Consider the following 27,643-nt stretch of genomic DNA (forward strand, 5'->3'; position numbering starts at 1 on the left):
AGAACTGCTCCTAACACAATGTTCATTTGGACTTATCAGCCACATATGGTTGAATATGTAAAATACATTAAGTAGCTAAGTTAAATTTTGATTTATTTTAACTGCTATTATAATGTTACTAATTGTAGCTTGATACATTCCTTCATCATTAATAAACAGTGTGCAGTGATTAGTGTTCTTGACAGTCCGTTTGTTAATAGTTGATCTATTCAAAGTGATTTCACACCATGGTCACAGTTGGTCTATTAACCTGGTCTGTTGCAACATTCTCAACAAACTTCAAGCTTACATTGAGTTAATAATAATGTTTGGACAATGCAGGAACTACTGCCCATGCTCAAAGTATTTTAATTGCTAAATATTTAAGCCAGTTGTGCAAATTGAGCCATCTGTATTTTATTCAGTCTTGGGCTCAGAGAAGCAGAATTAACTTTTCAAGTCCATATGACCCTTCTTCAGTCTGGACTCGAAATGTTAACTCTGTTTCGCTCTCCACAAATGCTGTCAGACTTGTTGAGTTTATCCAGCATTTTCTGTTTTTGTTTCAAGATTTCCAGCATCTGCAGTATTTTGCTTTTAGCCTTGAGCTCATACCTCTGTAAGCTCCTATTTCTGCTTATGTAATTAGAACCCTCATTGTCATCCTCAAATCCCTCCAAGAAGTATCACTGACCCCCTTCTTTTCATGGGTAGCACCCTCCCCTCTCTCCCTGGGGTAACACCCTCTCACTGTCACTAAGTAAAAGAGTAGTCTGGAACCTGTCTTCCCTTAACATGTTTCAGATTTCCAGCATCCGCAGTATTTTGCTTTTTTCCTTAACGTGGGTTTATTCACAAAACCCAGAGAGCACAGGATCAGACTCCCTTTCCCTTGCACCACTCTCCCCACCCCCTTTCCCTTGCACCACCCCCCGCCCCTCTCAACTGGAGCATGCACTTCATCTAACATCCCTCCTCTCTATGGGGTAACACTCCCCTCTCTATGAGGTAACACTCCTCTCTCTATGGGGTAACACTCCTCTCTCTATGAGGTAACACTCCTCTCTCTATGGGGTAACACTCCTCTCTCTATGAGGTAACACTCCTCTCTCTATGGGGTAACACTCCCCTCTCTATGGGGTAACACTCCACTCTCTATGGGGTAACACTCCCCTCTCTATGGGGTAACACTCCCCTCTCTATGAGGTAACACTCCTCTCTCTATGGGGTAACACTCCTCTCTCTATGAGGTAACACCCCCCTCTCTATGGGGTAACACTCCCCTCTCTATGGGGTAACACTCCTCTCTCTATGGGGTAACACTCCTCTCTCTATGAGGTAACACTCCTCTCTCTATGGGGTAACACTCCCCTCTCTATGGGGTAACACTCCTCTCTCTATGAGGTAACACTCCACTCTCTATGGGGCAACGGTTCCTTGTCTAGAGGGTAAGATAGTGGGAACTCCAAACTTAACACTTCTGCCTCTCTAATTTGTTCTCCATCTTTAATAACCTTCTTAAAATCTATCTCTCTTTGACCAAACCTTTAATAGCTCCTCCTAATCTCTTTCTGTGTCCATTGAGGGCCTTTAGTTCTTCGCTCTCTTTCTACTTATGCTGTTTTTTTGCATTCAAGGCACTGTTAGTAGTTATTATTAAACGTTATCTCTTAGACCGAGCTTTCAGTCATCTGTCTTGGAATCTCCTTATGTGGCTCATTGTCAGATTTTGTTTGTACTCCTGTGAAGTGCCTTGGGATCTTTTACTACTTTTGATGGCACTATATAAATGCAACTTACTGTTGTAGTTTTAACTACTGGGTGAGGAGGTCTGTGCAAGCATTTAATCACACATCTCTCTGGTGTCCGAAGTATACATATAAACAAGGACAAAGTGATTAGTCATCGAAAGGCACTGCCGGACCTATTTTTATTTCAGATTTCCAGCATCTGCAGTATTTTGCTTTTGTTTATATTTAATGACCTTCTGTATTCTGGTGAAATAGTCAAATGTTTTTGTGCGTAGGGGAATCTGGCACTGGGATGGGTCGTGATGAGTACATTGGCCATGTGGCGAAGGATATCGAAAGCAAACTTCCAATCCTGTTTGATCTTGACACTATCTATAAAAAATTTGTATTACAAATTACACCAACCACAGTGGTGCTGCTTCAAGAACTAGAGCGCTTCAACCTACTAATTGATCGTATGTCCCGGTCCCTGATGGAGTTACAGAGGGTAGGTGTGCTGCACTGGGTTCTCTGAGAATCCAGTAACATTTATTAAAATCTACAATTTGCCACTGATAATCAGTGAATGTTTGTAGCTTAAAGCTGATTATTTACTCTAACCACGAGTTTGCTAGTACTGGTGGGCAGGATAATTTTACTTCATACAAGAGTTCTCCTTTTTGAAAACATCCTCGTGCTTTCTCTGATCACTGAGAAACAGACAACACAGAGGAGTCCATTCAATCCATCGTGTATATGCCAGCTCTCTGAAAAATATTATCCGATTTGTCTCATTTTCTTGCCCCTCTCCATATCCATTGAAATTTTTGTCCCACTTCCAGTTGAAAGTTGTAATGGGTTTGGCTCTGCCCACTCATCCAGGCTGATGTTCTGCAGAAACAGATTCTCCTTCGTTCTTTTAGTGTGGGATTAACTTTCTGTCTTTGGTTTCTGACTCACTGGCCAATCAAATCAGTTTTAATATTTCATTGTCTCTAAACCCCTCATTATTTTGAACATCTGCCTGATTTCCTCTCTTTCTTTGTCCAGTTCACACAAGGCTGGATAATCCTGTTGTTATATGATCAGCACTTTTAATTCTGAATTCTCTCCCGACTACTAGAGGAGTTAATCCATTTAAACTGAATGGGATGGTGCCTCCACTAAATGGAGGGGGAGCTCAGCATGTTTGTTGGCAGGTTTAAATGGGTGAGATTATTTTATAGACTATAAGAAGTAGTGGAAGGGGAATTGTTCATTCTCCGAGGGGCCTTTAAAACAGTGGCTTTCAACCATGTGTGAATTATTTAGAATTCTGCTTTGCACCATTCTGTAAATTCTGTCTGTTCCAACTTGCATTGCATGTCTAGAGGCTGCAGACTGGGAGATGGGATGGGGGGGGGACGATGTTAATGTTATGTGTTTATTTCTAATGCTGTGTGGTTGTGTACTATTTATTACAAGAGGAAAAATAACTAGAAAACTAACATTAAGCTACTTTTAAAGTGAAAGTGTAGTCTATTAAATTGGCCATAACCCTACAAGTAAAATTAAATATTTGCAAATTTATGCCCATGTTACATCTCACAGCCAAACTATCAAAGTAAGATACTTCCTCATGTTTCTGCTACATGAGCGTGATCTAGAGGAGGCAGTGATAAACAGACTTCCAGGAGCAGCATTTACCTGGCTCCAGCAATAATTGCAGCCCAGGACAATTCAATCCAAAACACCAAAGAGCAAACATCCAAACAAGGAGCAGGAATAGGCCACTAGGCCCCTTGAGCCTGCTCTGCCATTCAATAAGATCATGGCTAATGTTAAGCAGTAATGGAAGTGTTTTGTTGTATTGCAATCAGCCTGACATGAGCCTGAACAAAGTAGAGTTGCTCTATTTATTAACAGTTGATGAGATGTTAATATTTTTGAACCTCTGGTTGATGCTGGAATGCTGACATGTTGCAGGCTTTGGCTGGTGAAGTGGGAATGAGCAGTGAGCTGGATGAAGTGGCGCGAGCTCTCTTTAACGGTCAAATTCCCGCAATCTGGAGAAGACTAGCTCCTGACACCCTCAAATCACTTGGGAACTGGATGATCCACTTCAAGAGGAGGTTTGACCAGTACATGTCATGGGTTAGTGTCGAAACAAATCTCAGGGGGAGATATCTTTACATTGTTCAACTAATCAGGATGTTTCCAGTAGCTGAAACAAACAAACATACAAATGTTTAAATTAGTCAAACTTCATGCAGCAAAATCCCCCAGGATATTTCCATTGAAGCCAAGGGCTAATTTTCCCAATTAAGTCCTTTGTTATAAAAATCAAGAAAATGATCGAGACCAAAGCCCCTTCACACTGCCTCTCCACTGGCTCATGGGATTCCTGAAACATGCCCAGGGCTGGAGTTGGGTCTGTACCTGGAACAGGCTCCAACCCCCCAGGGCCCAGCTTTCTGAAGCTTTCACACAGTATAGTAAAGAGTGGACAGTGTAGATCTACCCTCCTGCTTCAGTTACCATTCTGTGGCCTGGGGAATTCCCATCCAGAGATACCTTCAGCAGGACCAGGACCCTCTTGGAGGGGATGGTCTGTAGTGAGCCAGGAGGAAACCCAAAGCTGGGAGGCCATCTTTTTCTTAAGCACCCAATAACCTGAGTCTGGCAAGCCAGAGGCTCAGAGATTAGTGGTTGAATCTGTAGCTGCTCTTGCTTGGACTCTTTATTTGCCGGGACCAGTCTGTGATGTGGGTGTGACTGGGGTTTATTATTGGCTCAGTGTGTTTTATAGTGACAGCTCATTCCAGACAGGCCGGTTTGCAGCTCTCCTGTGCAGCCCTGGGATTCTGGCTGTGCCAACAACAACAACAAGTTGTGTATATAAATAAATATAAAAACATCCCAAGGCGCTTATCACGAGTATTATCAGAAAACATTTAGTGTCAAAAGGAGTATTCACTTGAGTGATCAAAAAACTTGGTCAAAGAGTTAGGAATTAAGGAAGGAGTGTCTTATAAGAGGAGAGTAAGGCAGAGAGGATTAGGGAGGGAATTCCAGAACTTGGGGCCCAGACAGTAGCTATGGCTCCGCTGGTGGAACGATGACAATTGTGGCTGTTCAGGAGGCTAGAATAGAGGGGCACAGAGAGGCTTATGGGGCTGGAGAAGGTGACAGAAATCGGGAGAGGGCGAGGCCATGGAGGGACCTGCACAAAAGGTGAGAACTTTAAAGTTGAGGCATTGTTGGGTTGGGAGCCAGTGTAGGTCAGCAAGCACAGGGCTGAGTGAACAGGACTTGGTGTGACTTAGACATGGGTAGAAGATGTTTTGGATAAGCTCAAGTTCATGATGGATGGAAGATGGGAGGCTGGTTGGGACAGCATTAGAATAATACTTATGTATCTTTCCATTTTAAAAAGTCTGCAAACTAATTTTTGAAAGAGAACTGGTTAATCATCATTTTTCTTGTCTGATTTTCTAACAAAAATAATTTACAGGTTGATGAAAGTGAACCCAATGTAATCTGGTTGTCTGGATTACACATCCCAGAATCGTATCTCACTGCTCTGGTTCAGGCAACCTGTCGGAAGAATAGCTGGCCCCTCGATCGATCCACACTTTATACACAAGTTACCAAATATCCAACTGCTGATGATGTCATGGAGCGACCTGGACAAGGTGAGAAGCAGTCTTTATTCTTTGAGGTTTAATTTAAGAAAAGCAGCAAATGTTGTGCTTGTGTGGAGAGCGTCTGCAGATTATTAAACATTTCACGCACCGGTTGGTACAAGTAAAATACTTTGATTATCTAGAATGAGCTAATTTGAGGATTTATTTACAACTGGTAATGTGACATTGTAGCTTATTCAGATCAGAAAGATTAAACATGTATTTATAAAATGCCATGTTCTCCAAATTCTCAGTTCAGTTTTGAATGTGGGCTGTATTGGCTGAACTATTACCCACCTTTACAGGGCAGTAAACACAGGGACTCCGCCAATATCAAGCAAGGCCTACCACATTGACAAAGCTCATGGACCAAGTGTTACCTGTAAACAGACCGTGCTCTTTAAACTGATCTGAGTAGCTGAGCCTCTTTAATCGAGGAATCATTCCCCTAGCTCTCCTCTCCTCTGGTATCCACGGTATCACCCATAAGGCAAAGGGAGCAGAGCTGGGCCCAGAACGCTGGATACAGTTTAATCAACCACTTGTATAATAGTGGAATGGTATCCTTTGGCTTGCACTGAATGGTTAGATTAACACAAACCAATGAGAGAATATATATTGAGGTTAAATATAATTCCTCCAGTGTTTTGCACAGATTTTAATATCATTTGCAAGTTTATTAACCATATTCCCAACTCCACTGTTGAGTTAATGAAACCAATGGACAGTGACAGGTTTAGAATGAATAGTGAGCTTCCTCCAGGGTGATCCACAGCTTTAACTACACTCCCTCATCGAAGCTGTATCGAAGTTTCATGGTGTGTTAATTCCTTTCATTACTCTTTTGTAGGCTGTTTTATTACTGGTTTATATATGGAAGGAGCATCGTGGGATATTGAAGAAAGTTGCCTGATTAGGAGCAAACCGAAGGAGCTGGTGACTGAACTCCCTGTTCTCAAGGTGATCCCCATCGAAGCTCATCGGCTCAAACTGCAGGTATGTCACAGCTGCCTGAAAGTGTATAACTGAATCTGATCAGTAAATGTACAAGGAAGAAATTGTTAACAGGTGTAGTCACTCACAGAATAATGACAAGTCACAAACTGCTGACTTCTGGAATGTTGTTGAGTGCTGGAGAGAAGTTTGAAATGCATGGCAGCAGTGCGAGAGGTAGGAAGAATTGAGAAGAATGAGTTTCGACACTTCTGGACATTGAATTCACCAGATCTGCTGATGTCTCATCACTGTGGGACTTCTCTCTGGTCCTTGTTTTGAACAGGGTCTTTTAGACTAATTGTTGTATATCACAACTTAATTTTTAAACCTTTAAAAATGTTTTTAAAATGGTAATGCTCCTTTGTCTAATCAATGCGATCATTTCTAAAAGCGACTGTAAACTCTCTTCTTGTATTTTTCATTTTCACACAGAACACTTTACGAACTCCGGTATACACGACATCGTTGCGACGAAATGCAATGGGAGTTGGTCTAGTTTTTGAAGCTGATCTCTTCACCACCAAGCACATTTCGCACTGGGTGCTGCAGGGTGTCTGTCTGACCCTGAACTCTGACTGAAAGAAATGATTCACACTGCATGTTTTAGCAACAAGTACCGTTTATGGACTGTTCATTATTTGCTTTATTTTTTAACCGTCTTGGTTAACTTAACAATTTAATTTGAGTGGTAAATTTTTAAATTCTAATATAATGTGAGGAATTCAAAGTATAATCTAATAATGTAATTATATATACAATAATCTGAACAGTAATTTGCCAACAAACAAAAAAACGAGAGAATTAAAATGACAGTCAATGTATGGTAATAAAACTCATAGATATGTCGATCTATTTCAGGGAGGCTTATTAATTGTTGTACGTGCCCAGCGTTCAGTTTATGGAACTTGGTTTGTATTTTTATATAAAATAAATCCTACTTACTTCCATAAATAAAAACAAAAGAAAGAAAAGTGTTGTCGTTTGCGCTGTTCTCACATCATAGCTTGGGCTTCTCCATCCCTCTATTCCTTATCACATGAAGGTACACAGTGTTCAACACCATTAATGACTGCAGCAAGACCTGGACATCCAGGCTTGGGCTGACAAGTGGCAAGTAACATTTGCACCACACAAGTGTCAGGCAATGACCATCTCCAACAAGAGAGAATCTAACCATCTCCCCTCGACATTCAATGGCATTACCATCGCTGAATCCCCCACTATCAACATCCTGGGGGGGTTACCATTGAGCAGAAACTGAAATCAACCAACCATATGTGGCTACAATGAACAGGTCAGAAGCTGGTAATTCTGCGGTATCTCCACCATGTAGGTAAATGGTGGGTTGGGGGGGTGATGACATAGTGGCATTGTCGCTGGACTGGTAATCCAGAGACCCAGGTTAATGCTCTGGGGACCTGGGTTCGAATCCCACCACAGCAGATGGTGGAATTTGAATTCAATAAAAATCTGGAATTAAAAATCTAATGATGACCATGAATCCAGCAAGTGATAGACAGAGCTAAGCGATCCCACAACCAACGGATCAGGTCTAAGCTCTGCAGTCCTGAATGGAGGTGGACAATTAAACAACTCACTGGAGGAGGAGGCTTCACAAATTTCTCCATCCTCATTAATGGAGGAGCCCAGCACATCAGTGCAAAAAGATGAGACTGAAGCATTTACAACAATCTTCAGCCAGAAGTGCTGAGTAGATGTTCCATCTTGGCCACCTCCAGAGGTCCCCAGCATCACAGATGCCAGTCTTCAGCCAAATTAATTCACTCCACATGATATCAAGAAACAACTGAAGGCACTGGATACTGCAAAGGGTATGGGCCCTGACAACATTCCAGCAATAGTACTGAAGACTTGTGCTCCAGAACTTGCTGCGTCCCTAGCCAAGCTGTTCCAGTACAGCTACAACATTGGCATCCGCCCGTGTGGAAAATTGCCCAGATATGTCCTGTACACAAAAAGCAGGACAAATCCAACCCAGCCAATTACCGCCCCATCAGTCTACTCTCAATCATCAATAAAGGGGTCATCAACAGTGCTCTCAAGTGACACTTGCTTAGTAATAACCTGCTCACTGACGCCCAGTTTGGGGTCCACCAGGCCACTCAGCTCCTGATCTTATTATAGCCTCGGTTCAAACACAGACAAAAGAGCTGAACCCCCACGGTGAGGTATGTGTGACGGCCCTTGACCACAAGGCCACATTTGACCAATTGTGGCATCAAGGAGCCCTAATCAATGGGAATCAGGGGGAAAGCTCTTCACTGGTTGGAGTCATACGTGGCACAAAGGAAGATGGTTGTGATTGTTGGAGGTCAGCTCCAGGATATCACTGCAGGAGTTCCTCAGGGTAGTGTCCTCAGCCCAACCATCTTCAGCTGCTTCATCAATGACCTTCCTTCCATCATAAGGTCAGAAGTGGGGATGATCACTGATGATTGCACAATGTTCAGCACCATTCATGACTCCTCAGATACTGAAACAGTCCATGCACAAATGCAGCAAGACCTGGACAGTATCCAGGCTTTGGCTAACAAATGGCAAATAACATTCATGCTATACAAGTGCCAGGCAATGACCATCTCCAACAAGAGAGAATCCATCGCCCCTTGACGTTCAATGGCATGAGCATCACTGAATCCCCCACTATCAACATTCTGGGGGTTATCATTGACCAGAAACTGAACTGGGCTAGCCATATAAATACTGTGGCTACAAAAGCAGGTGAAAGGCTAGGAATTGTGTGACGTGTAACTCACCTCCTGACTCCCCAAAGCCTGTCCACCATCTACAAGGCACAAATCAGGAGTGTGATGGAATATCACCCACTTGCCTGGATGAGTGCAGCTCCCAGAACACTCAAGAAGCTTGACATCATCCAGGACAAAGCAGCTTGATTGGCACCACATCCACATTCACTCCCTCCCCACCAACGAACAGTGGCAGCAGTGTGTACCATCTATAAGGCGCATTGCAGGAATTCACCAAGTCTCTTTAGCACCTTCCAAACCCATGACCACTACTATCTAGAACGACAAGGGCTGCAGATAGATGGGAACACCACCACCTGGGCTGCAGCGGTTCAGGAAGGCAGCTCACCACCATCTTCTCAAGGGCAAGTAGGGATGGGCAATAAATGGTAGCCCAGCCAGTGAAGCTGACATCTCATGAAAGAATAAAAAAAGTCATCTTACACAACACTTTAATTCAAGAGCACTGTGCTGCCCCCCCTACTCAATGGCAATCTTCAATTGGGTTTATCATTAAATCCCTTATTAATGTCTCACACAAATGATTTTATTTCACATAAGGAATGAGGTCTGAATACAATGTGTAATCATAATGCAGCAGGCCTCAATCTTAGACAGTTGTCATAACCAAATCAGGTTTGGCAGTTGTAAGTGTTACAGTTTCAGGTTAGCTGTTTCTGAGAGTAGTAATTTTGCCCCTGAGTCACAATGTTGTGTGTTCAAGGATTTGAGCACAAAACCCTACACTAACACTCCAGTGGAGTACTGAGGGAGTAGTACACTATTAGAAGTGCCATCTTTTGGATTACATGTTGAACAGAGGACCCATTTGACCTCTCAGGTGGATGTAAAAGATCTCAGATGTTTTGAAGAACAGCAGGGGAGATTGCCCCAGCGTCCTGGCCAATATTATCTGATCACTATCACATTGCTGTTTGTGGGAGTTTGTTGTGTGCAAATTGGCTCACATTTCTTGCAACAAGTGACCGCACTCGAATAAGTACTTCATTAGCTGTCCAGTGGTCGGGCTGCATGTCTTCATTTCTGTCTCTTGGACAGAAATTCAGTAAAACGGGTGAGGGTGGGGGGGGAAACATGTAGAAGGATCATGAGAGCCTCGTTCCATTGGACTGAAATCCCAGCACCAGGAATCAAATTAAATCTTTTTGGGCAGGGGTGTGGTTGGGGAAGAGACATTTATTATGAAAAATTTCAAATGTATAGGGAGGAAAAACAAAACCTTGTAATTCAAAAGAACCTCGGTTTGCAGAGTCAGAAATGTCATTAAACAACAATGGTTTACAGGGAACATGGAAGTGAAAACTACAATTCCTCAACAAAAGAAATTTGAGTGCAGGTAAAATGGCCCAAAACATATTTCTAGCAAAGGCCATGGTCAGCTGACAGACAAAAATTCTTATACAATTGGAAGTTAAGTAAGCAGAGTGTAAAATTTGCATTTAATGCAAAGGCACTTTTAATGTTGTACAACATCCCAAGACTCCTCTACATTAGAGAGACCAAACGCAAACTGGGCGACCGCTTTGCCGAACACCTGCGGTCTGTCCGCAAGAAAGACCCAAACCTCCCTGTCGCTTGCCATTTTAACACTCCACCCTGCTCTCTTGCCCACATGTCTGTCCTTGGCTTGCTGCATTGTTCCAGTGAAGCCCAACGCAAACTGGAGAAACAGCACCTCATCTTCCGACTAGGCACTTTACAGCCTTCCGGGCTGAATATTGAATTCAACAACTTTAGATCTTAAACTCCCCCTCCCCCTATCCCCACCCCGTTTCTGCCCCCTCCCTTTTTTTTCAATAATTTATATAGATTCTTCTTTTCCGACCTATTTCCATTATTTTTAAATCTAAAACTAAAACCTTGTTAGTCTTTCCACCCCACCCCCACTAGAGCTGTACCTTGAGTGTCCTGTCTTCCATTCTTAATTAGCACTTTTCTTAGATAATATCACCACCTTCAACACCTCTTTGATCCTTTTGTCTGTGACATCTTTTGATTATCTGCTCCTATCACTGCTTGCTTATCTCCACAATCACCCCACCCTCAACTTCTCTCTCCCCCCCGCCCCCCCCACCTTAGACCAGCTTATATTTCACCTTTCTCCTAACTATACGCAGTTCTGCCGAAGGGTCATGAAGACTCGAAACGTTAACTGATTTCTTCTCCGCCGATGCTGCCAGACCTGCTGAGTTTTTCCAGGTAATTCTGTTTTTGTTTTGGATTTCCAGCATCCGCAGTAGCTTTTAGCTTTTTGTTTTTATCCCAAGACTCTTCATAGCAGCCTTATCAAACAGAATGTGACACAGCCACATAATGAGGTATATAGGTAATCAAAAGCTTGGTGAAAAGATAGGCTTTAGAGGGCATCTTAAAGGAGTAAAAAGAAAAGTGAAGTAGTTTCGGGAGGGAAGTCCGGACCTTAGCAAGACAAAGACATGGTCCAGTTAAAATCGCAGAAGCACAAAAGGCCAGAATTAGAGGAACAGATATCTCGGAGGGTTGTAGAGCTGGAGATTACAGAGAGAGGGAGGGACAAGACCAAGGAGGAATTTGAAAACAAGCATGAGAATTTTAAAATTGAGATGCTGCTGGAAAGGGGTGAATGTAGATCTGTGAGCAGAGGGATAAAGGGTGAACGGGAACTGGGGAGAGTTTGGATGAGCTGAAGTTTACCTCAAAAGCAAAATACAAATCTGAAAAAACAAAACGCTGGAAATGCTCAGCAGGTCTGGCTGCATCAGAGTGAACAAGGCCCCTTTAGAGGGGGGAAGGTGGTGAAATAGTGATATTGTCACCGGATTAGTAATCTGGAGGCCCAGGCTAATGTTCAGGAGACATGGGTTCAAATCCCACCACAGCCACTGGTGGAATTTAAATTCAATTAATAAATCTGGAATTGTAAAGCTAGTCTCAGTAATGGTGACCATGACAACTATTATCAATTGGTGTAAAAACTCATCTGGTTCACTAATGCCCTTTAAGGAAGGAAATCTGCTGTCCTTACCTGATCTGCCCTACATGTGACTCCAGACCCACAGCAATGTGGTTGACTCTTAACTGCCCTCCGAAATAGCTGAACAAGCCATTCAGTTCAAAGGTAGTTAGGGATGGATATCAAATGCTGGCCTTTTCAGCAACACCCACATCCAATGAAAGAATAAAGAACACAACATCGGGACCAAATGATGGTCCTGAGGCTGCACTTGCCCCGAGTCAGAGTGGCAGAGCTATTTTCCTAAAGGCAGCCGCCTAATAGTACAGCAGAGGCAACCAATTAAATATGGCAGGAGGGCCATAGATGCTGATGGCACAGAGAGCTGCTGCTCTGGAGCCTTAGCTCCATATTGGGCAAGTTGGGTGCTGCTGAGGCAAGTAATAGACCTCGAGGGTGCCTCAGCATGGAGGGATGCTCAGGGGAGTACAATTAAATTAATAACTCAGGGGGAGTGAGAAGGCAGGTCCTTTGGATCAGTGGGGAAACCCCTCCAGATGTACAATTTCATCATTTCTCCCAAAAGGGGGTCTCTTTCACTCTGATGCTGCCAGGTCTGCTCCGTATTACCGGACTGTCTTTCAACCAGGGGTGGTGGGCCAGTACGCCCAAAACATCACCCCTAATTGGGGCCTTATTTATTTAAATTGGCTACCCACTTCTGTTCAGTGGGAGGTCAATTCACATCTCTCCCTGGGCAAGTTTCCTGGAAGCAGAAGTGCGCTGGGGAGCTTCCCAACACTGCTCGCTTCACACTGGAGCCAGGAAAATTCAGCCTGACCTTTCAGATCGATGATCCTTCAATGAAATAGATGCTGCTTGGACAGGCTGAGCATTTCTAGCATTGGTTTAATTCAGGATTACTCAAGGTCTCCCTGTTTCTCCATTGCCATTTAAAATGGGTTTTCTCTTCCTATCGTTCTAGCTTGCTTTACTTCACATTTTTATATCTTGATCTGTAACTATCCATGTATCTGCAGACATTGCTATGTCCCCCTCCCCCTGCAGTTTGATGCAATCATCCAATTTTAATACTGAAATTGCAAACCCAGGTCAGTTCTGTAAATAGTAAATATGAGCAGTCCCAAACTGCCCATGTCATCACTCTCTCCTGCATCTCTTGGTTTTGTATGAAATCTTATGCTAATAACCTCGTGTGTTAAGGCTACAAAGGGAATGACTTTCAGAAACCAATGAATCAGATCATCAATAGTCATTTAATTGGATTACAAAATCAAACTTTGTATAAATGCAGTTATGACCTGAAGAAACTTGTAAAGATTTGTTCCTCTTATGGTCACGACACATAGTACATACACAGAGACAATGATTTACATGCTGCCAGTTGAGGCTTTGTCAGGAGATCCACAACACACAATGTGACAAAAGACAGCCTATATTAGAGGTATAGCTACTCGGACCTTCAACCATTAACGTTATATTAGAGTAAACAGTTTCATTTTTAGCTGTAAGTTGTGTGTGTTAGCATTGTTTATATCAGTTCTCTCTTTTAGTGATTATACCTGCTTAGTGCAACAGCAAGTGAACTGTGACCTTGCTTTTCTCAAACCACAAGTGCAATTAGATTACTAGTAGAAGCAAGCAGCACATTACATATTTGGCCACTGTTTAACTACTCACAACTTGACAAAAAAAAAATGAAATTCAGAATGAGTCTGTGCAGGTTTGTTTCCGATAAAGTGTCAGAGTTTGGCATTCGTATTTTCTCTGTCATTAAAAACAAAATAAAAAATTGCTGCAAGTGAAGTTTTGTCTATATTTGTGCACAGCATATAAAAGCAACTAAGCCAAGGTAAAGCAGTCCTTTTACACAGTTCTGTCTGTCCCTGAATGCTTCCTAACCACCTTCCCATCATTAACCTGGTCGACTGCAAGTGTTTCCACTTCAGGCTGACTCTGTGATGTGGCAATGTGTGGGATTCGATGAGCCACTCCAATGTGATGTGGCTTGTGCTGCTTGTCTCTGGCTGGGCTCTGCTGCTCCACAGAGCCACGCTCGGACGGAATGGGTGGAATTAGTAAAGGCCTCTCCTTCATCAAATGTGCTTCAGCAGACTCCCGTGCCTGTAGGAACGGTGTTGGGTCTGGCATAGCATCTAAAGGCTCCGATCGCAACATAAGCTTTCTTCCATCAGTTCCAAGTCTGTAAACTTCTGCAAACTCCGTGTTTAGTGGAGTTGAAAGACTCTTCTTCATTCTACGCCTTGGGGTTTCTGGCATCTTGTCTTTGGGTGGCGATGGCTTATAGTTGGTTGATGCTGAGCCTGCAGCAGATGAGGTGTCTGAGGCCCCAGTGACTGACGACATCAGCTTTTTCTTCGTTGCGTGGAGCTGAGAGGTGAGGTATGCAATGGTGCTTGCTCTCTGTTCCAGCTCATTGGACAGCATGCTGAGTTTGTGACTCTTCAACTTTAACTCCTCTAAATATTTCTTCTCTCGCTCCTTCATAGTGTTTTCCAGGACTAGTATCACTGCATTTTTCTTCTCCAAATCTTTTATCAATTCATTATTTTCATCTTCTTTGGCTTTTAGCTGAGATTCAAGTTCTTCATATTTTTTCCTTAATTCTTCACTTCTTGACTCACCTGAAATAAAACATATACCAGAGAAGCTAAGATAAAGGCTGATGGAAAACAGTTAATAAAATCATTATCAGGGCTCTGACCCAATCTTCTCTCAGACATTGATGGAACCGCAGTGTGTTTCCAGCACATTCTTCTATTACTGCTTGCAATATTTTATAAGAAATTGTTTGCTGTGCAGGATGTGGTCACACTGAAGCTGCCAGCATTAGTCTGTAGTGGGAAACACAGGGTTAAGGTTTAAAGCTCTGTATTACATGGTTGAGGTTAGACTGCAAAATGTGTAATTCCATCAAATGTTGGCATTTTGCCCACAAACCTCCATCAGTTACATGTTGCGGGATAGTATCTGATTTCACATAAAGATATATTTGAGGTGCCCAGAGGATGCTCCCAGAGACTGGACACGCTGCATGAAGCAATGGCTTCATTTCTTGGTCACAATGCAGATCTTGCTGGACACACAGCCCACCACACTAGCCAAAGTCCCTCTCTCCCTTCTTGTGTCATGGTGATTCCTGTCAGAGGTTCCATGCTGACACCTGTTCTAAAAACACTTTCCCAGATTATCTGAAAGTCATATCACATAAACACTTTCCTAGAATCAACCAAACATTCCTTCAAGAAGACTAGTTAACACCATGAATGTTACTTGTCTCAGTGAAGCACACTAAATGTGAAATGGTTTCTCCTCCCTTGTCCTCTCCCTCTCTCTCTCTCTCTGGAGAATCCCAAGCTCCTTCCTTGCTAACCTTTGCAAACAATGATGCTGCCAATGAGCTTTTACAGATAAAGGTTGACAACTTTGAAATCTTACCTCTCTGCCACAACCATCAGCATTCATAAGGATCCCTCACCCTGTGGATGGAAACCAGGTCTGCAACCAGAAACACCCAGAGCTGGTGCCTCAAACACAATCCACTTACCAGAGGAGTAGTTGTGAGGGGATACAGAGTCATACTAGCACAGGAGGAGGCCATCTGGCCCATCAAGTCCTTCCTGGGTCTATGTAGAGTAATTGAGTCAGGGATATGATTGGTCATTGACTTTGTTCTCCAAGGTCTTTGCTGTGTTAGCCCTTCTCCTCCAGCAGGAATATTGTTCCATACTTACTAAAAAAAAACCCAAGGTTGTCCTCAGGGTGTATTCAGTATTGTAAAGTGGCCCCAGAAAGCACCACTTGGTATAAGAACTGAATATTACTACAACAAAAGTATCATGAACTCTTATTTCTCTGCAGGGAGACCTTTGGGTTACTTAAACATTAATTTTGATTATTAAATATCAATAGTACAGGGCTCCTGATGGCCTACCTCACTAGCTGAAGCACTCAGACCAGGGTAATCCCACATTCTCTCCAAACTAGTTGATTCAAGCCAGACAGCAGAAGCTGCAGTGTCCTTGGGCAGAGAAGAGAAGAACAGGCCCAAGTCTCTGCTTCTAATATCACAGGGAACTTCCTGGAAATGCAGAGATGTTTATGTTGCACATGAACCTCTTCCACCATCTCCATCAACATAACCTCTCAGTAACAGTAACACCAAGTTCTGTTAAAGTGAGAGATGACACCAGCTGTCTGATCTCTTACTAACATGAACTTTTTCTATAGTCAAATGATATTTTACAGATTGGATAATTTCATTAACTCCTGCAAAGAGTTTTTGGAGCCATGGGTGCTTTACTGTGGGGAACTATTGAAACCATTGAATCTTTTAATAAAACATTGAATAAATGTTTAATATAGGGCTAGCTAGGAGAAAGCAGGTCAGGTGTGGAGTGCTGGTTTGAGTTTGTAAAGTCTTTGGTCTCTTCAGCTGAAGGCAGGTCTTGGTTCAATCTCAGAGGCAATAGCTGTGTATTAACAAGGGAGTGTTGAGAATAACTCCATGAGGCAAAATCCATCTCCAACGAGAGAATCTAACCATCTCCCCTTGATGTTCAATGGCATTACCATCACTGAATCCTCCACTATCAACATCCTGGGGGTTACCTTTGACCAGAAACTGAACTGGACTAGCCATATAAATACTGTGGCTACAAGAGCAGGTCAGAGGCTGGGAATCCTGCGACAAGTAACTCACCTCCTGATTCCCCAAAGCCTGTCCACCATCTACAAGGCACAAGTCAGGCATGTGATGGAATACTCCCCACTTGCCTGGATGAGTGCAGCTCCCACAACACTCAAGAAGTTTGACACCGTCTAGGACAAAGCAGCCCCGCTCGATTGGCACCCCATCCACAAACATTCACTCTCTCCACCACCGACGCACAGTAGCAGCAGTGTGTGTACCATCTACTGGATGCACTGCAGGAATTCACCAAGGCTCCTTAGGCAGCACCTTCCAAACCCACAACCATTACCATCTAGAAGGACAAAGGTAGCAGATAGAGGGGAACACCACCACCTGGAAGTTCCCCTCCAAGCCACTCATCATCCTGACTTGGAAATATATCGCCGTCCCTTCACTGTCGCTGGGTCAAAATCCTGGAACTTCCTAACAGCACTGTGGGTGTACCTACACCACTTGGACTGCAGTGGTTCAAGAAGGCAGCTCACCACCACCTTCTCAAGGGCAACTAGGGATGGGGAATATAAATGCTGGCCCAGCCAGCAAAGCCCACATCCCATGAACAAAAAAAAATAACTGGACTGCTAAGAGAATTAATTTAATAATTCATATGCTTTTCTATATTTTATAAGTGCTCCCTGTCAGAAGTGGAATTTCAGATTTGGCATTGTGGGAATGATACAAACTCACTGACTATTGCCCAGTTTTAATCCACAATTCCTGATGTTGGCTGCTATTTATCTATGTTCCAGGTTCTCTGTTATAGAACACTGAAAGAGCATTCAGGCAATTAATCACAGGATCTACAGGAACAGCTTTCTGTCACAAACAAACACCACCCCACAGGCATTAATCATAGATTATTACAATGCAAGAGGCCATTCAGCCCCTTCAGTCTGTTACTTCATTCAATGGGATCATGGCTGATCTACAACCTAACCCTACATACCCACCTTTCCCCCAGATCCATTCGTAGCTTTGGTGAACAAAAATCTATTAATCTCATAATTAAAATTAACAATTAATATAGCTCAATTGCCATTTGAAAAAAGAGTGTTCCAAACATAGTGTTTGTTTGTGACAGAAAGCTGTTCCTGTAGATCCTGTGATTAATTGCCTGAATGCTCTTTCAATGTTCTATAACAGAGAACCTGGAACATAGATAAATAGCAGCCAACATCAGGAATTGTGGATTAAAACTGGGCAATAGTCAGTGAGTTTGTATCATTCCCACAATGCCAAATCTGAAATTCCACTTCTGACAGGGAGCATTTATAAAATATAGTGCAGCATATGAATTATTAAATTAATTCTCTCAGTTGTCCAGTTATTTTTTTTGTTCATGGGATGTGGGCTTTGCTGGCTGGGCCAGCATTTATATTCCCTATCCCTAGATGCCCTTGAGAAGGTGGTGGTGAGCTGCCTTCTTGAACACCCTCTTATATGTGAAGGGGTTTTCTAATTTCACTCCTGAGAAGTCTGGCTCTAATTTTCAGACTCTGCCCCCGAGACCTAAATTCTCCAACCAGGGCAAACAGCTTCTCTTTATCTAGCCTATCAGTTCCCCTCAATATCCTGAAAATTTTCAGCAAATCAACATAACTCATCATTTCTATGATATTTATGGAAAACTGCCTCAACAAGAGATTTGGAAATCCAGCTAATAAGAACTAAATAAGCTTAAAGGCAGATTCACCCCTTTGTCTGGGATATTTCAGTAAACATTGATCATGCCAAAGCTTAGAATTTTCAATAGTGAGAGACTTGGAACTGTGGAGGTGTTTGGTTGGGTCTTCATGTACATAAATCACTAGGAGCTAGTGAACAGTTACAAAAAGTAATCAAAAAGGCCACCTTTATCTTAAGGGGCTGGAATAATAAGGCAAGGAAATGTTTCTGGAAAAACTCAGCAGGTCTGACAGCATCTGCGGAGAGGAACACAGTTAATGTTTCGAGTCCGTATGACTCTTCAACAGAACTAAGTAAAAATAGAAAAGAGGTGAAATATAAGCTGGTTTAAGTGGCGGGGGGTGGGATGGGTAGAGCTGGATAGAGGGCCAGTGATAGGTGGAGATTGCCAAATGATGTCATAGACAAAAGGACAAAGGGGTGTTGACGGTGGTGATATTTTCTAAAGAATGTGCTAATAGGTGACATTAAGGGTAGAAAGCAGGACGAGCAAGGTACAGATAGCCCTAGTGGGGGTGGGGTGGGGGGAAGTGATCGAAATAGGTTAAAAGGTAGAGATAAAACAATGGATGGAAATACATTTAAAAATAATGGAAATAGGTGGGAAAAGAAAAATTATTGGAAAAAAGGGGGACCGGAAAGGGGGTGGGGATGGAGGAAAGAGTTCATGATCTAAAATTGTTGAACTCAATATTCAGTCCGGAAGGCTGTAAAGTGCCTAGTTGGAAGATGAGGTGCTGTTCCTCCAGTTTGCGTTGAGCTTCACTGGAACAATGCAGCAAGCCAAGGACAGACATGTGGGCATGAGAGCAAGGTGGAGTGTTGAAATGGCAAGCGACAGGGAGGTCTGGGTAATGCTTGCGGACAGACCAAAGGTGTTCCACAAAGCGGTCACCCAGTCTCTGTTTGGTCTCCCCAATGTAGAGGAAACCGCATTGGGGGCAGCGAATACAGTAGACCAAATTGAGGGAAGCGCAAGTGAAATGCTGCTTCACTTGAAAGGAGTGTTTGGGCCCTTGGACGGTGAGGAGAGGGGAAGTGAAGGGGCAGGTGTTGCACCTTCTGCGGTTGCAAGGGAAGGTGCCTTGGGAGGGGGTTGAGGTGTAGGGGGTGATGGAGGAGTGGACCAGGGTGTCCCGGAGGGAACGATCCCTGCGGAATGCCGCAGGGGGTGTGAAGGGAAGATGTGTTTGGTGGTGGCATCATGCTGGAGTTGGCGGAAATGGTGGAGGATGATCCTTTGAATGCGGAGGCTGGTGAGGTGATAAGTGAGGACACGGTGGACCCTATCATGTTTCTGGGAGGGAGAGAAAATAGAAAAGAGGTGAAATATAAGCTGGTTTGGGTGGGGGGGGTGGGACAGGTAGAGTTGAATAGAGGGCCAGTGATAGGTGGAGATTGCCAAATGATGTAATAGACAAAAGGACAAAGAGGTGTTGACGGTGGTGATATTTTCTAAGGAATGTGCTAATAGGTGACATTTCAAGTGAAGCAGCATTTCATTTGCACTTCCCTCAATTTAGTCTACTGCATTCGCTGCTCCCAATGCGGTTTCCTCTACATTGGGGAGACCAAACAGAGACTGGGTGACCGCTTTGCGGAACACCTTCAGTCTGTCCGCAAGCATTACCCAGACCTCCCTGTTGCTTGCCATTTTAACACTCCATCCTGCTCTCATGCCCACATGTCTGTCCTTGGCCTGCTGCAATGTTCCAGTGAAGCTCAACGCAAACTGGAGGAACAGCACCTCATCTTCCGACTGGGCACTTTACAGCCTTCCGGACTGAATATTGAGTTCAACAATTTTAGATCATGAACTCTCTCCTCCATCCCTACCCACTTTCTGGTCCCCCTTTTTTCCAATAATTTATATAGATTTTTCTTTTCCCACCTATTTCCATTATTTTTAAATGTATTTCCATCCATTGTTTTATCTCTACCTTTTAGCCTATTTTGATCCCTTCCCTTCCCCCCACCCCACCCCGACTAGGGCTATCTGTACCTTGCTTGTCCTGCTTTCTACCCTTAATTAGCACATTCCTTAGATAATATCACCACCTTCAACACCTCTTTGGCCTTTTGTCTGTGACATCTTTTGGTTATCTCCACCTATCACTGGCCCTCTATCCAGGTCTACCTGTCCCACCCCCCTTAAACCAGCTTATATTTCACCTCTTTTCTATTTTTACTTAGCTCTGTTGAAGAGTCATATGGACTCGAAACGTTAACTGTGTTCCTCTCCGCAGATGCTGTCAGACCTGCTGAGTTTTTCCAGGTATTTTTATTTTTGTTTTGGATTTCCAGCATCTGCAGTTTTTTGCTTTTATCTTAAGGAAATGTTTCTGTTGTATGGAAGCTGATTCAGACCCCATCTGGGCTCCGGAGTCACTGTGCCTCAGGAAGGACATATTAGCCTGGCAGAGGGTGCAGTGTAAATTCACCAGAATGAAATCCGAGCTGAAAGGGTTAAATAACGAGCACATGTTGCCTAGACTAGGCTTGTATTCCCTGGAGAACAGTTAAGTGAATCAATGGGACACACGCAGAGAAACTATTTCCTCTGGTTGTGGAGTACTGGGAGCAACAATTTATCATTCGAGCTTGGCTGTCCAGGAGGGAAATCAGAAAGCACTTTTTCTTTTACACAAAGAATAATGGAAATCTGGGCAAACTAACATTTCCACATCGAGAATAGATTTTTGTTGGCCAAGGATATGGACAAAAGACACCTTGAGGTACAGATCAGTTATGATTTACTTGAATGGCAGAAGAGGCTGGAAGGGGTGAATGGCCTCTTCCTGTTCCTATGAATACATAAAGAACAGTGAGTATGTGCATGATCCAAAAGGATCCTAAGCCATCCAGTGGTTTTCAGGTTTCTCCCAGGAGTAGGTCTGCTCTAACTGTTCAATTGTTTGAGCGGAGTCAGCCTTTCGCCAGAGCAGGAGCAGTAATCCCCAGTGTGTACTGGATTCAGGGCTATTATGTGCAGTAATAAATGATATTTAACAACACAGCCAACAAAAGAAGTGAAAGATTGCATTAGATCAAAGGTTGCCAGGCAAAGTGGTAAACTACAGGATTGGGATCAATTTAGAATCCAGCAAAGGAGGACCAGGAAACTGATAAAGGGAAAAGAGAATACCAATACAAACTAGCAAGGAAAATGAAGGCCGACTGTAAAAGCTTTTTTAGATATATTACAAGGAAAAGATTAGCTAGGACAAATGTGGGTCCATTACAGGCGGAGACAGGAGAATTTATAATGGAGAGCAGGGAAATGGCGGAGAAACTAAACAATTACTGTCTGTCTTCATGGAAGATGAAACAGAAAATCTCCCAGAAATACTAGGGAACCAAGGGGCTTATGAAACTTAGGAACTAAAAGATATCAGTATTAATAAAGAGGTAGTACTCAAAAAATTAACTGGATTATAGGTTGATAAATCCCCTGGACCAAATGAGCTCCATCCCAGAGTGTTGAAGGAGGTGGCTAGAAGAATAGTGGATGCATTGGTGGTTATCAAAATTCTACAGATTCTGGAAAGGTTCCCGCAGACTGGAAAGTAGCAAATGTAACCCAAATATTTAAGAAGGGAGGAAAAGGGAGAATAGAAAAGTACAGACCTGTTAGTTTGACATTAGTAGCAGGGAAAATGTTAGAATTGATTATAAAGGATGTGATAACTGGGCACTTGGAAAATAATGGTAAAATTGGGCAGAGTCAACATGGAATTATGAAAGGGAAATCATGTTTGACAAACCTGTTGGAGTTTTTTGAGGATATTACTTGTAGCATAGATAAAGGAGAGCCAGAGGAAGTGGTGTATTTGGATTTTCAGAAGGCTTTTGATAAGGTCCCAAACAGGAGGTTGTAGGCAAAATTAAAGCATGTGGGATTGGGGGTAATCTATGTGGTATGGATTGAGAATTGGCTAACAGACAGAAAGCAGGGAGAAGGAATAAACAGGTCATTCTCAAGATGGCAGGCTCCTACTCGTGAGTTACTGCAAGGATCAGTGCTGGGGCCACAGCTGTTCACAATCTATATAAATGATTTAGATGTGGGGATCAACTGTAATATTTCTAAATTTGCTGATGACACAAAACTAGGTGGGAATGTAAGTTATGAGGAGGATGCAAAGAGGCTTCAAGCAGACTTGGACAGGCTAAATGAATGGGCTAGAATATGGCAGATGGAATATAATGTGAATGTGTAAAGTTATCCATTTTGATAGAAAAAACAAAGTCAGAATATTTCTTAAATGGAGAGGGATTGTGAAGTGCGGGTATCCCAAGGGACCTGGATTTCCTTGTTCATAATTCACTAAAAGCAAGCATGCAGGTGCAGCAAGTATTTAGGAAAGTAAATGGTATGATGGCCCTCATCACAAAGGGATTTGAGTACTGGAGTAAAGACGTCTTGTTGCAATTGTATAAAGCCTTGGTGAGACTGCACTTGGAGTAGTGTGTACAGTTTTGGTCTCTTTATCTAAGGAAGGATGTACTTGCCATAGAGGGAGCGCAACTGAGGTTCACCAGACTAATCTCTGGGATGGCAGGATTGTCTTATGAGGAGAGATTGAGGAAACTGGGCCTGTATTTCCTAGAGCTTTGAAGAATGAGAGGTGATCTCATTGAAACTTACAAAACTCTTACAGGGCATGACAGGGTGGATGTAGATAGGGATGTTTCCCCTAGTTGGTGGGTCTAGAAGCAGGGGAAACAGTCTCAGAATAAGGGGCAAGCCATTTAGGATTGACATAACGAGGAATTTCTTCACTCAGAGGGTGGTGAATCCTTGGAATTCTTTACCCCAGAGGGCTGTGGAAGCTCAATCATTGAGCATGTTCAGTTTAGAAATTGATAGATTTCTGGAGGCTAATGACATCAAGGGATATGGGGATAGCGCAGGACAATGGTGTTGAGGTAGATGATCAGCCAAGATCTAATTGAATGGTGGAGCAGGCTCAATGGGCTGAATGGCCTACTCCTGTTCCTTTGTTTGTCCTATGACACTCACCACACATGTAATATTTCCCTTCTTGCATGTTTCAATCACTCTCAGGTCATGAGCAGCACTGGTGAGGCACTTATTGCTCATCCCTGTTTGTCCTGAGAAGACGGATCTATTTAAAGTGTTACAGTCTTTATGGTGAGTGCACTTCACGGATGCTGTATATGCTAAGTATTACTGAGAACCTGCAGGAGTTAATGCAGATCCTGTTTACATATCCAGTTACCAGGGCAGAATCAGTTTGCATTTGCACACAGTCCTTTATAATAATTGCATTGTTCTGCAAATGGGCGTAATTCTACAATTGGCTTGATATCCTGTATGTGGTATTAGTGATCAACACTGATCAACTGAGATTTAGTGTAGAGAGTACTCCTGAAAGGTTACCTACATTAGGCATCACAAGACAGAAGCTACAAAAGGAGATCACAGTAACTCCAGGATTAACTAAGTTCATGACTGGGTCAGTGTGGAGTGATGCATTAAAATATTAATTCTAGTTTCAAGTCTTAATACCACAGAATACCAACAGTCAATACCAACAGTCAACTAAATCACCAAATTTGAAACTAAGCTTCACCATCAAAATCTATTTAAAAAAGCAAAACTTAGGACAATCGTAAAGGATCTAATGTCCATTCCTCCTTTGAGAGGATTACAAACTAACTACCAATAAACCAACTTGTTTGCCACTAGCATCAGTTAATAAACAAAACAAATCCTGGGTAGATTGGGTCAGTTGACAGATTTTCATTCACCTCGGGCTCTTTTTACAATGAGGCATGTTTCACCTGACTGGTTTCTAACCGAGCAAAGCATCTCCACAATTACTGTGTCTGCCTGATGTACCATTGCCAACATCAAGCACAGGCCCTGATTCCAATCACACTGTTTATATCAGTTTAACACAAATCAAAGCATTCGCTTGGCTTTAAACTGGCAGAGTGAGTTTTTAACCTAAACTTCTGAACTGTAAGATCACAGTAACTTCTTAAATTACACTAAATTTAACAAAAAGGTTCAGCAAATGTATGAAAGATCAGCTGTTGTACACATCAAGATCAAACACTCCTTTGGTGTTATAGTACAGGTTAAGTTTTTAAATTGGGGTTTAAAAGGGGAATCCAGGGGTCTTTGAGCTCAGGCTGTTACTAAAGAGGGTACTATAAGGAGCAACGCTGGGTCCACAGCTGTTCACGATCTACATCAATGATTTGGATGTGGGGGCCAATGGCAGTATTTCCAAATTTGCTTACGACACCAAACATGGTGGGAATGTAAGTTGTGAGGAAGACGCAAGGAGGCTTCAAGAGGACTTGGATGGGCTAAGCAAATGGGCTAGAACATGGCAGATGGAATATAATGTGAATAAGTGTGACGTTATTAACTTTGGGTAGAAAAACCAAAAAGACAGAATATTTCTTAAATGGAGAGAGATTGTGAAGTGCAGGTGTCCAAAGGGACCTGGGTTTCCTTGTTCATGAGTCACTAAAAGCTAGCATGTAGGTGCAGCAAGCAATTAGGAAGGGAATTAGTCTTGGCCTTCATCGCAAGGGGATTTGAGTACAGGAGTAAAGATGTTTTGCTGCAGTTGTATAGAGATTTGGTGAGGCCTCACCTGGAATATTATGTACAGTTTTGTCCCCTAAGGAGGGATATACTTGCCGTAGAGGGAGTGCAACAGTGGTTCGCCAGATTAATCCCTGGGATGGTGGGATTGTCATATGAGGAGAGATTGAGGAGACTGGGTCTGCATTTCACAGAATCTCTCAGTGCAGAAGAGGCCCTTCGGCCCATCGAGTTTGCACCGACACGTGAGAAACACCTGACCTACCTACCTAATCCCATTTACCAGCACTTGGCCCATAGCCTTGAATGTTATGACGTGCCAAGTACTCATCCAGGTACTTATTGAAGGATGTGAGGCAACCCACCTCCACCACCCTCCCAGGCAGTGCATTCCAGACCATCACCACCCTCTGGGTAAAAAAGTTTTTCCTCACATCCCCCTAAACCTCCTGCCCCTCGCCTTGAATTTATGTCCCCTCGTGACTGACCCTTCAACTAAGGGGAACAGCTGCTCCCTATCCAACCTGTCCATGCCCCTCATAATCTTGTACATCTTGATCAGGTCACCCCTCAGTCTTCTCTGCTCCAACGAAAAAAACCCAAGTCTATCCAACCTCTCTTCATAACTTAAATGTTTCATCCCAGGCAACATCCTGGTGAATCTCCTCTGCACCCCTCCAGTGCAATCACATCCTTCCTATAATGTGGCGACCAGAACTGCACACAGTACTCCAGCTGTGGCCTCACCAAGGTTCTATACAACTCCAACATGACCTCCCTACTTTTGCAATCTATGCCTCGTTTGATAAAGGCAAGTGTCCCATATGCCTTTTTCACCACCCCACTAACATGCCCCTCTGCCTTCAGAGATCTATGGGCACACACGCCAAGGTCCCTTTGTTCCTCAGGACTTCCTAGTGTCATGCCGTTCATTGAATACTTCCTTGTCAGATTACTCCTTTCAAAGTGTATCACCTCACACTTTTAAGGGTTAAATTCCATCTGCCACTAATCTGCCCATTTGACCATCCCGTCTATATCTTCCTGTAGCCCAAGACACCCAACCTTACTGTTAACCACCCGGCCAATCTTTGTGTCATCTGCAAACTTACTAATCCTACCCTCGACATAGTCATCTATGTCATTTATATAAATGACGAATAATAGAGGACCCAGCACAGATCCCTGTGGTACGCCACTGGACACTGGCTTCCAGTCACTAAAGCATCCTTCTGTCATCAACCTCTGTCTCCTACAGCTAAGCCAATTTTGAATCCACCTATTCAAATTGCCCTGTATCCCATGTGCATTTGCCTTCTTTATAAGTCTCCCATATTCCTAGAATTTCGAAGAGTAAAGGGTGACCTCACGGAAACTTACATAATTCTCACAGGGCTTGACAGGGTGTGGATGCAGATAAGATGTTGCCTGTGGCTGGTGAGTCTAAAACCAGGGGACATAGAAACATAGACACATAGTAAGTAGGAGAAGTAGGCCACTCGGCCCCTCGAGCCTGCTCTGCCATTCAATATGATCATGGCTGATCCTCTATCGCAACGCTGTATTCCTGCTCTCTCCCCATACCCCTTGACGACTTTAGAGTCCAGAAATCTATCTACTTCCTTCGTAAATATATTCAGGGACTTGGCCTCCACAAGCTTCTGTGGTGGAGAAGTCCACAGGTTCACCACCCTCTGGGTGAAGAAGTTTCTCCTCATCTCAGTCCTAAATGGCCTACCCCGTATCCTGAGATTGTGACCCCTTGTTCTAGATCCCCCAGCCAGAGGAAACATCATCCATGTATCCAGTCTGTCCAGCCCTGTCAGAATTTTATACGTTTCAATGAGATCTCCTCTCATTCTTCTAAACTCCAGTGAATACAGGGCCTAGTCGGCTCAATCTCTCCTCATATGACAATCCTGCCTTCCCAGGAATCAGTCTGGTGAACCTTTGCTGCACTCCCTCTACGGAAAGTATATCCTTTCTTAGGTAAGGAGACCAAAACAGCGCACAATACTCCAGGTGTGGTCTCACCAAGGCCCTGTACAGCTGCAGTAAGACATCCTTGCTCCTGTGCTCAAGTCCTTTCACAATTAAGGCCAACATACCATTTGCCTTCTTAACTGCTTGCTGCACCTGCATGCTTGCTTTCAGTGATTGGTGTACAAGGACAGCCAGGTCCCTTTGTACACCAACATTTCCCAATTTATCACCATTTAAATAATACTCTGCCATTCTGTTTTCCCTACCAAAGTGGGTAACTTCACACTTATCCATGTTATACTGCATCTCCCACTCACTCAACTTGTCTAAATCACCTTGAACTGGGGTAACCTTCGGGCAGCTGACAGGATTTCAGAGGCTACAGCAGAGAGTCCATGGGAGTGTCTCAGTTTCACATGTCACTTTGGCCCCGTTGTTGTTCTTGTCCCTTTGGAAGGTCACAGGTTTAATAATCTTGCCGAGGCCAGAGTCCCTACAACTACAATGATTGGGTACTGCACAGGTGGAGGTGCTCTCTTCTCAATAATGCATTAAACTGCAA

At 43.2% G+C, this 27,643-nt stretch overlaps 3 protein-coding genes across 4 annotated transcripts in view; 1 reads left to right on the forward strand and 2 right to left on the reverse strand.

Moving 5' to 3' along the window:
- Positions 1-7,318, forward strand: part of dnah10 (dynein axonemal heavy chain 10) — a 350,590-nt gene extending 343,272 nt beyond the window's left edge. The window contains 5 exon segments of the mRNA XM_078554603.1: positions 2,006-2,217; positions 3,675-3,842; positions 5,203-5,383; positions 6,225-6,370; positions 6,803-7,318. Coding sequence (XP_078410729.1) covers positions 2,006-2,217; positions 3,675-3,842; positions 5,203-5,383; positions 6,225-6,370; positions 6,803-6,949 — 854 coding nt within the window. The 3' untranslated portion in view covers positions 6,950-7,318.
- eif2b1 (eukaryotic translation initiation factor 2B, subunit 1 alpha) overlaps positions 1-27,643 on the reverse strand; it is a 1,065,098-nt gene that overhangs the window by 508,520 nt on the left and 528,935 nt on the right. The window lies entirely within an intron of this gene.
- The window catches only part of ccdc92 (coiled-coil domain containing 92), a 45,226-nt gene continuing 30,932 nt past the window's right edge, over positions 13,350-27,643 (reverse strand). For both annotated transcript variants that reach the window (XM_078554608.1, XM_078554609.1), the window contains exon 4: positions 13,350-14,757. In XM_078554608.1, the coding sequence (XP_078410734.1) occupies positions 13,979-14,757 (779 nt within the window). In that variant the 3' untranslated portion in view covers positions 13,350-13,978. The remainder of the gene's footprint in view (positions 14,758-27,643) is intronic.

Source organism: Cetorhinus maximus, chromosome 12 (assembly GCF_964194155.1).
Source record: "Cetorhinus maximus chromosome 12, sCetMax3.hap1.1, whole genome shotgun sequence".
Classification (NCBI taxonomy): domain Eukaryota; kingdom Metazoa; phylum Chordata; class Chondrichthyes; order Lamniformes; family Cetorhinidae; genus Cetorhinus; species Cetorhinus maximus.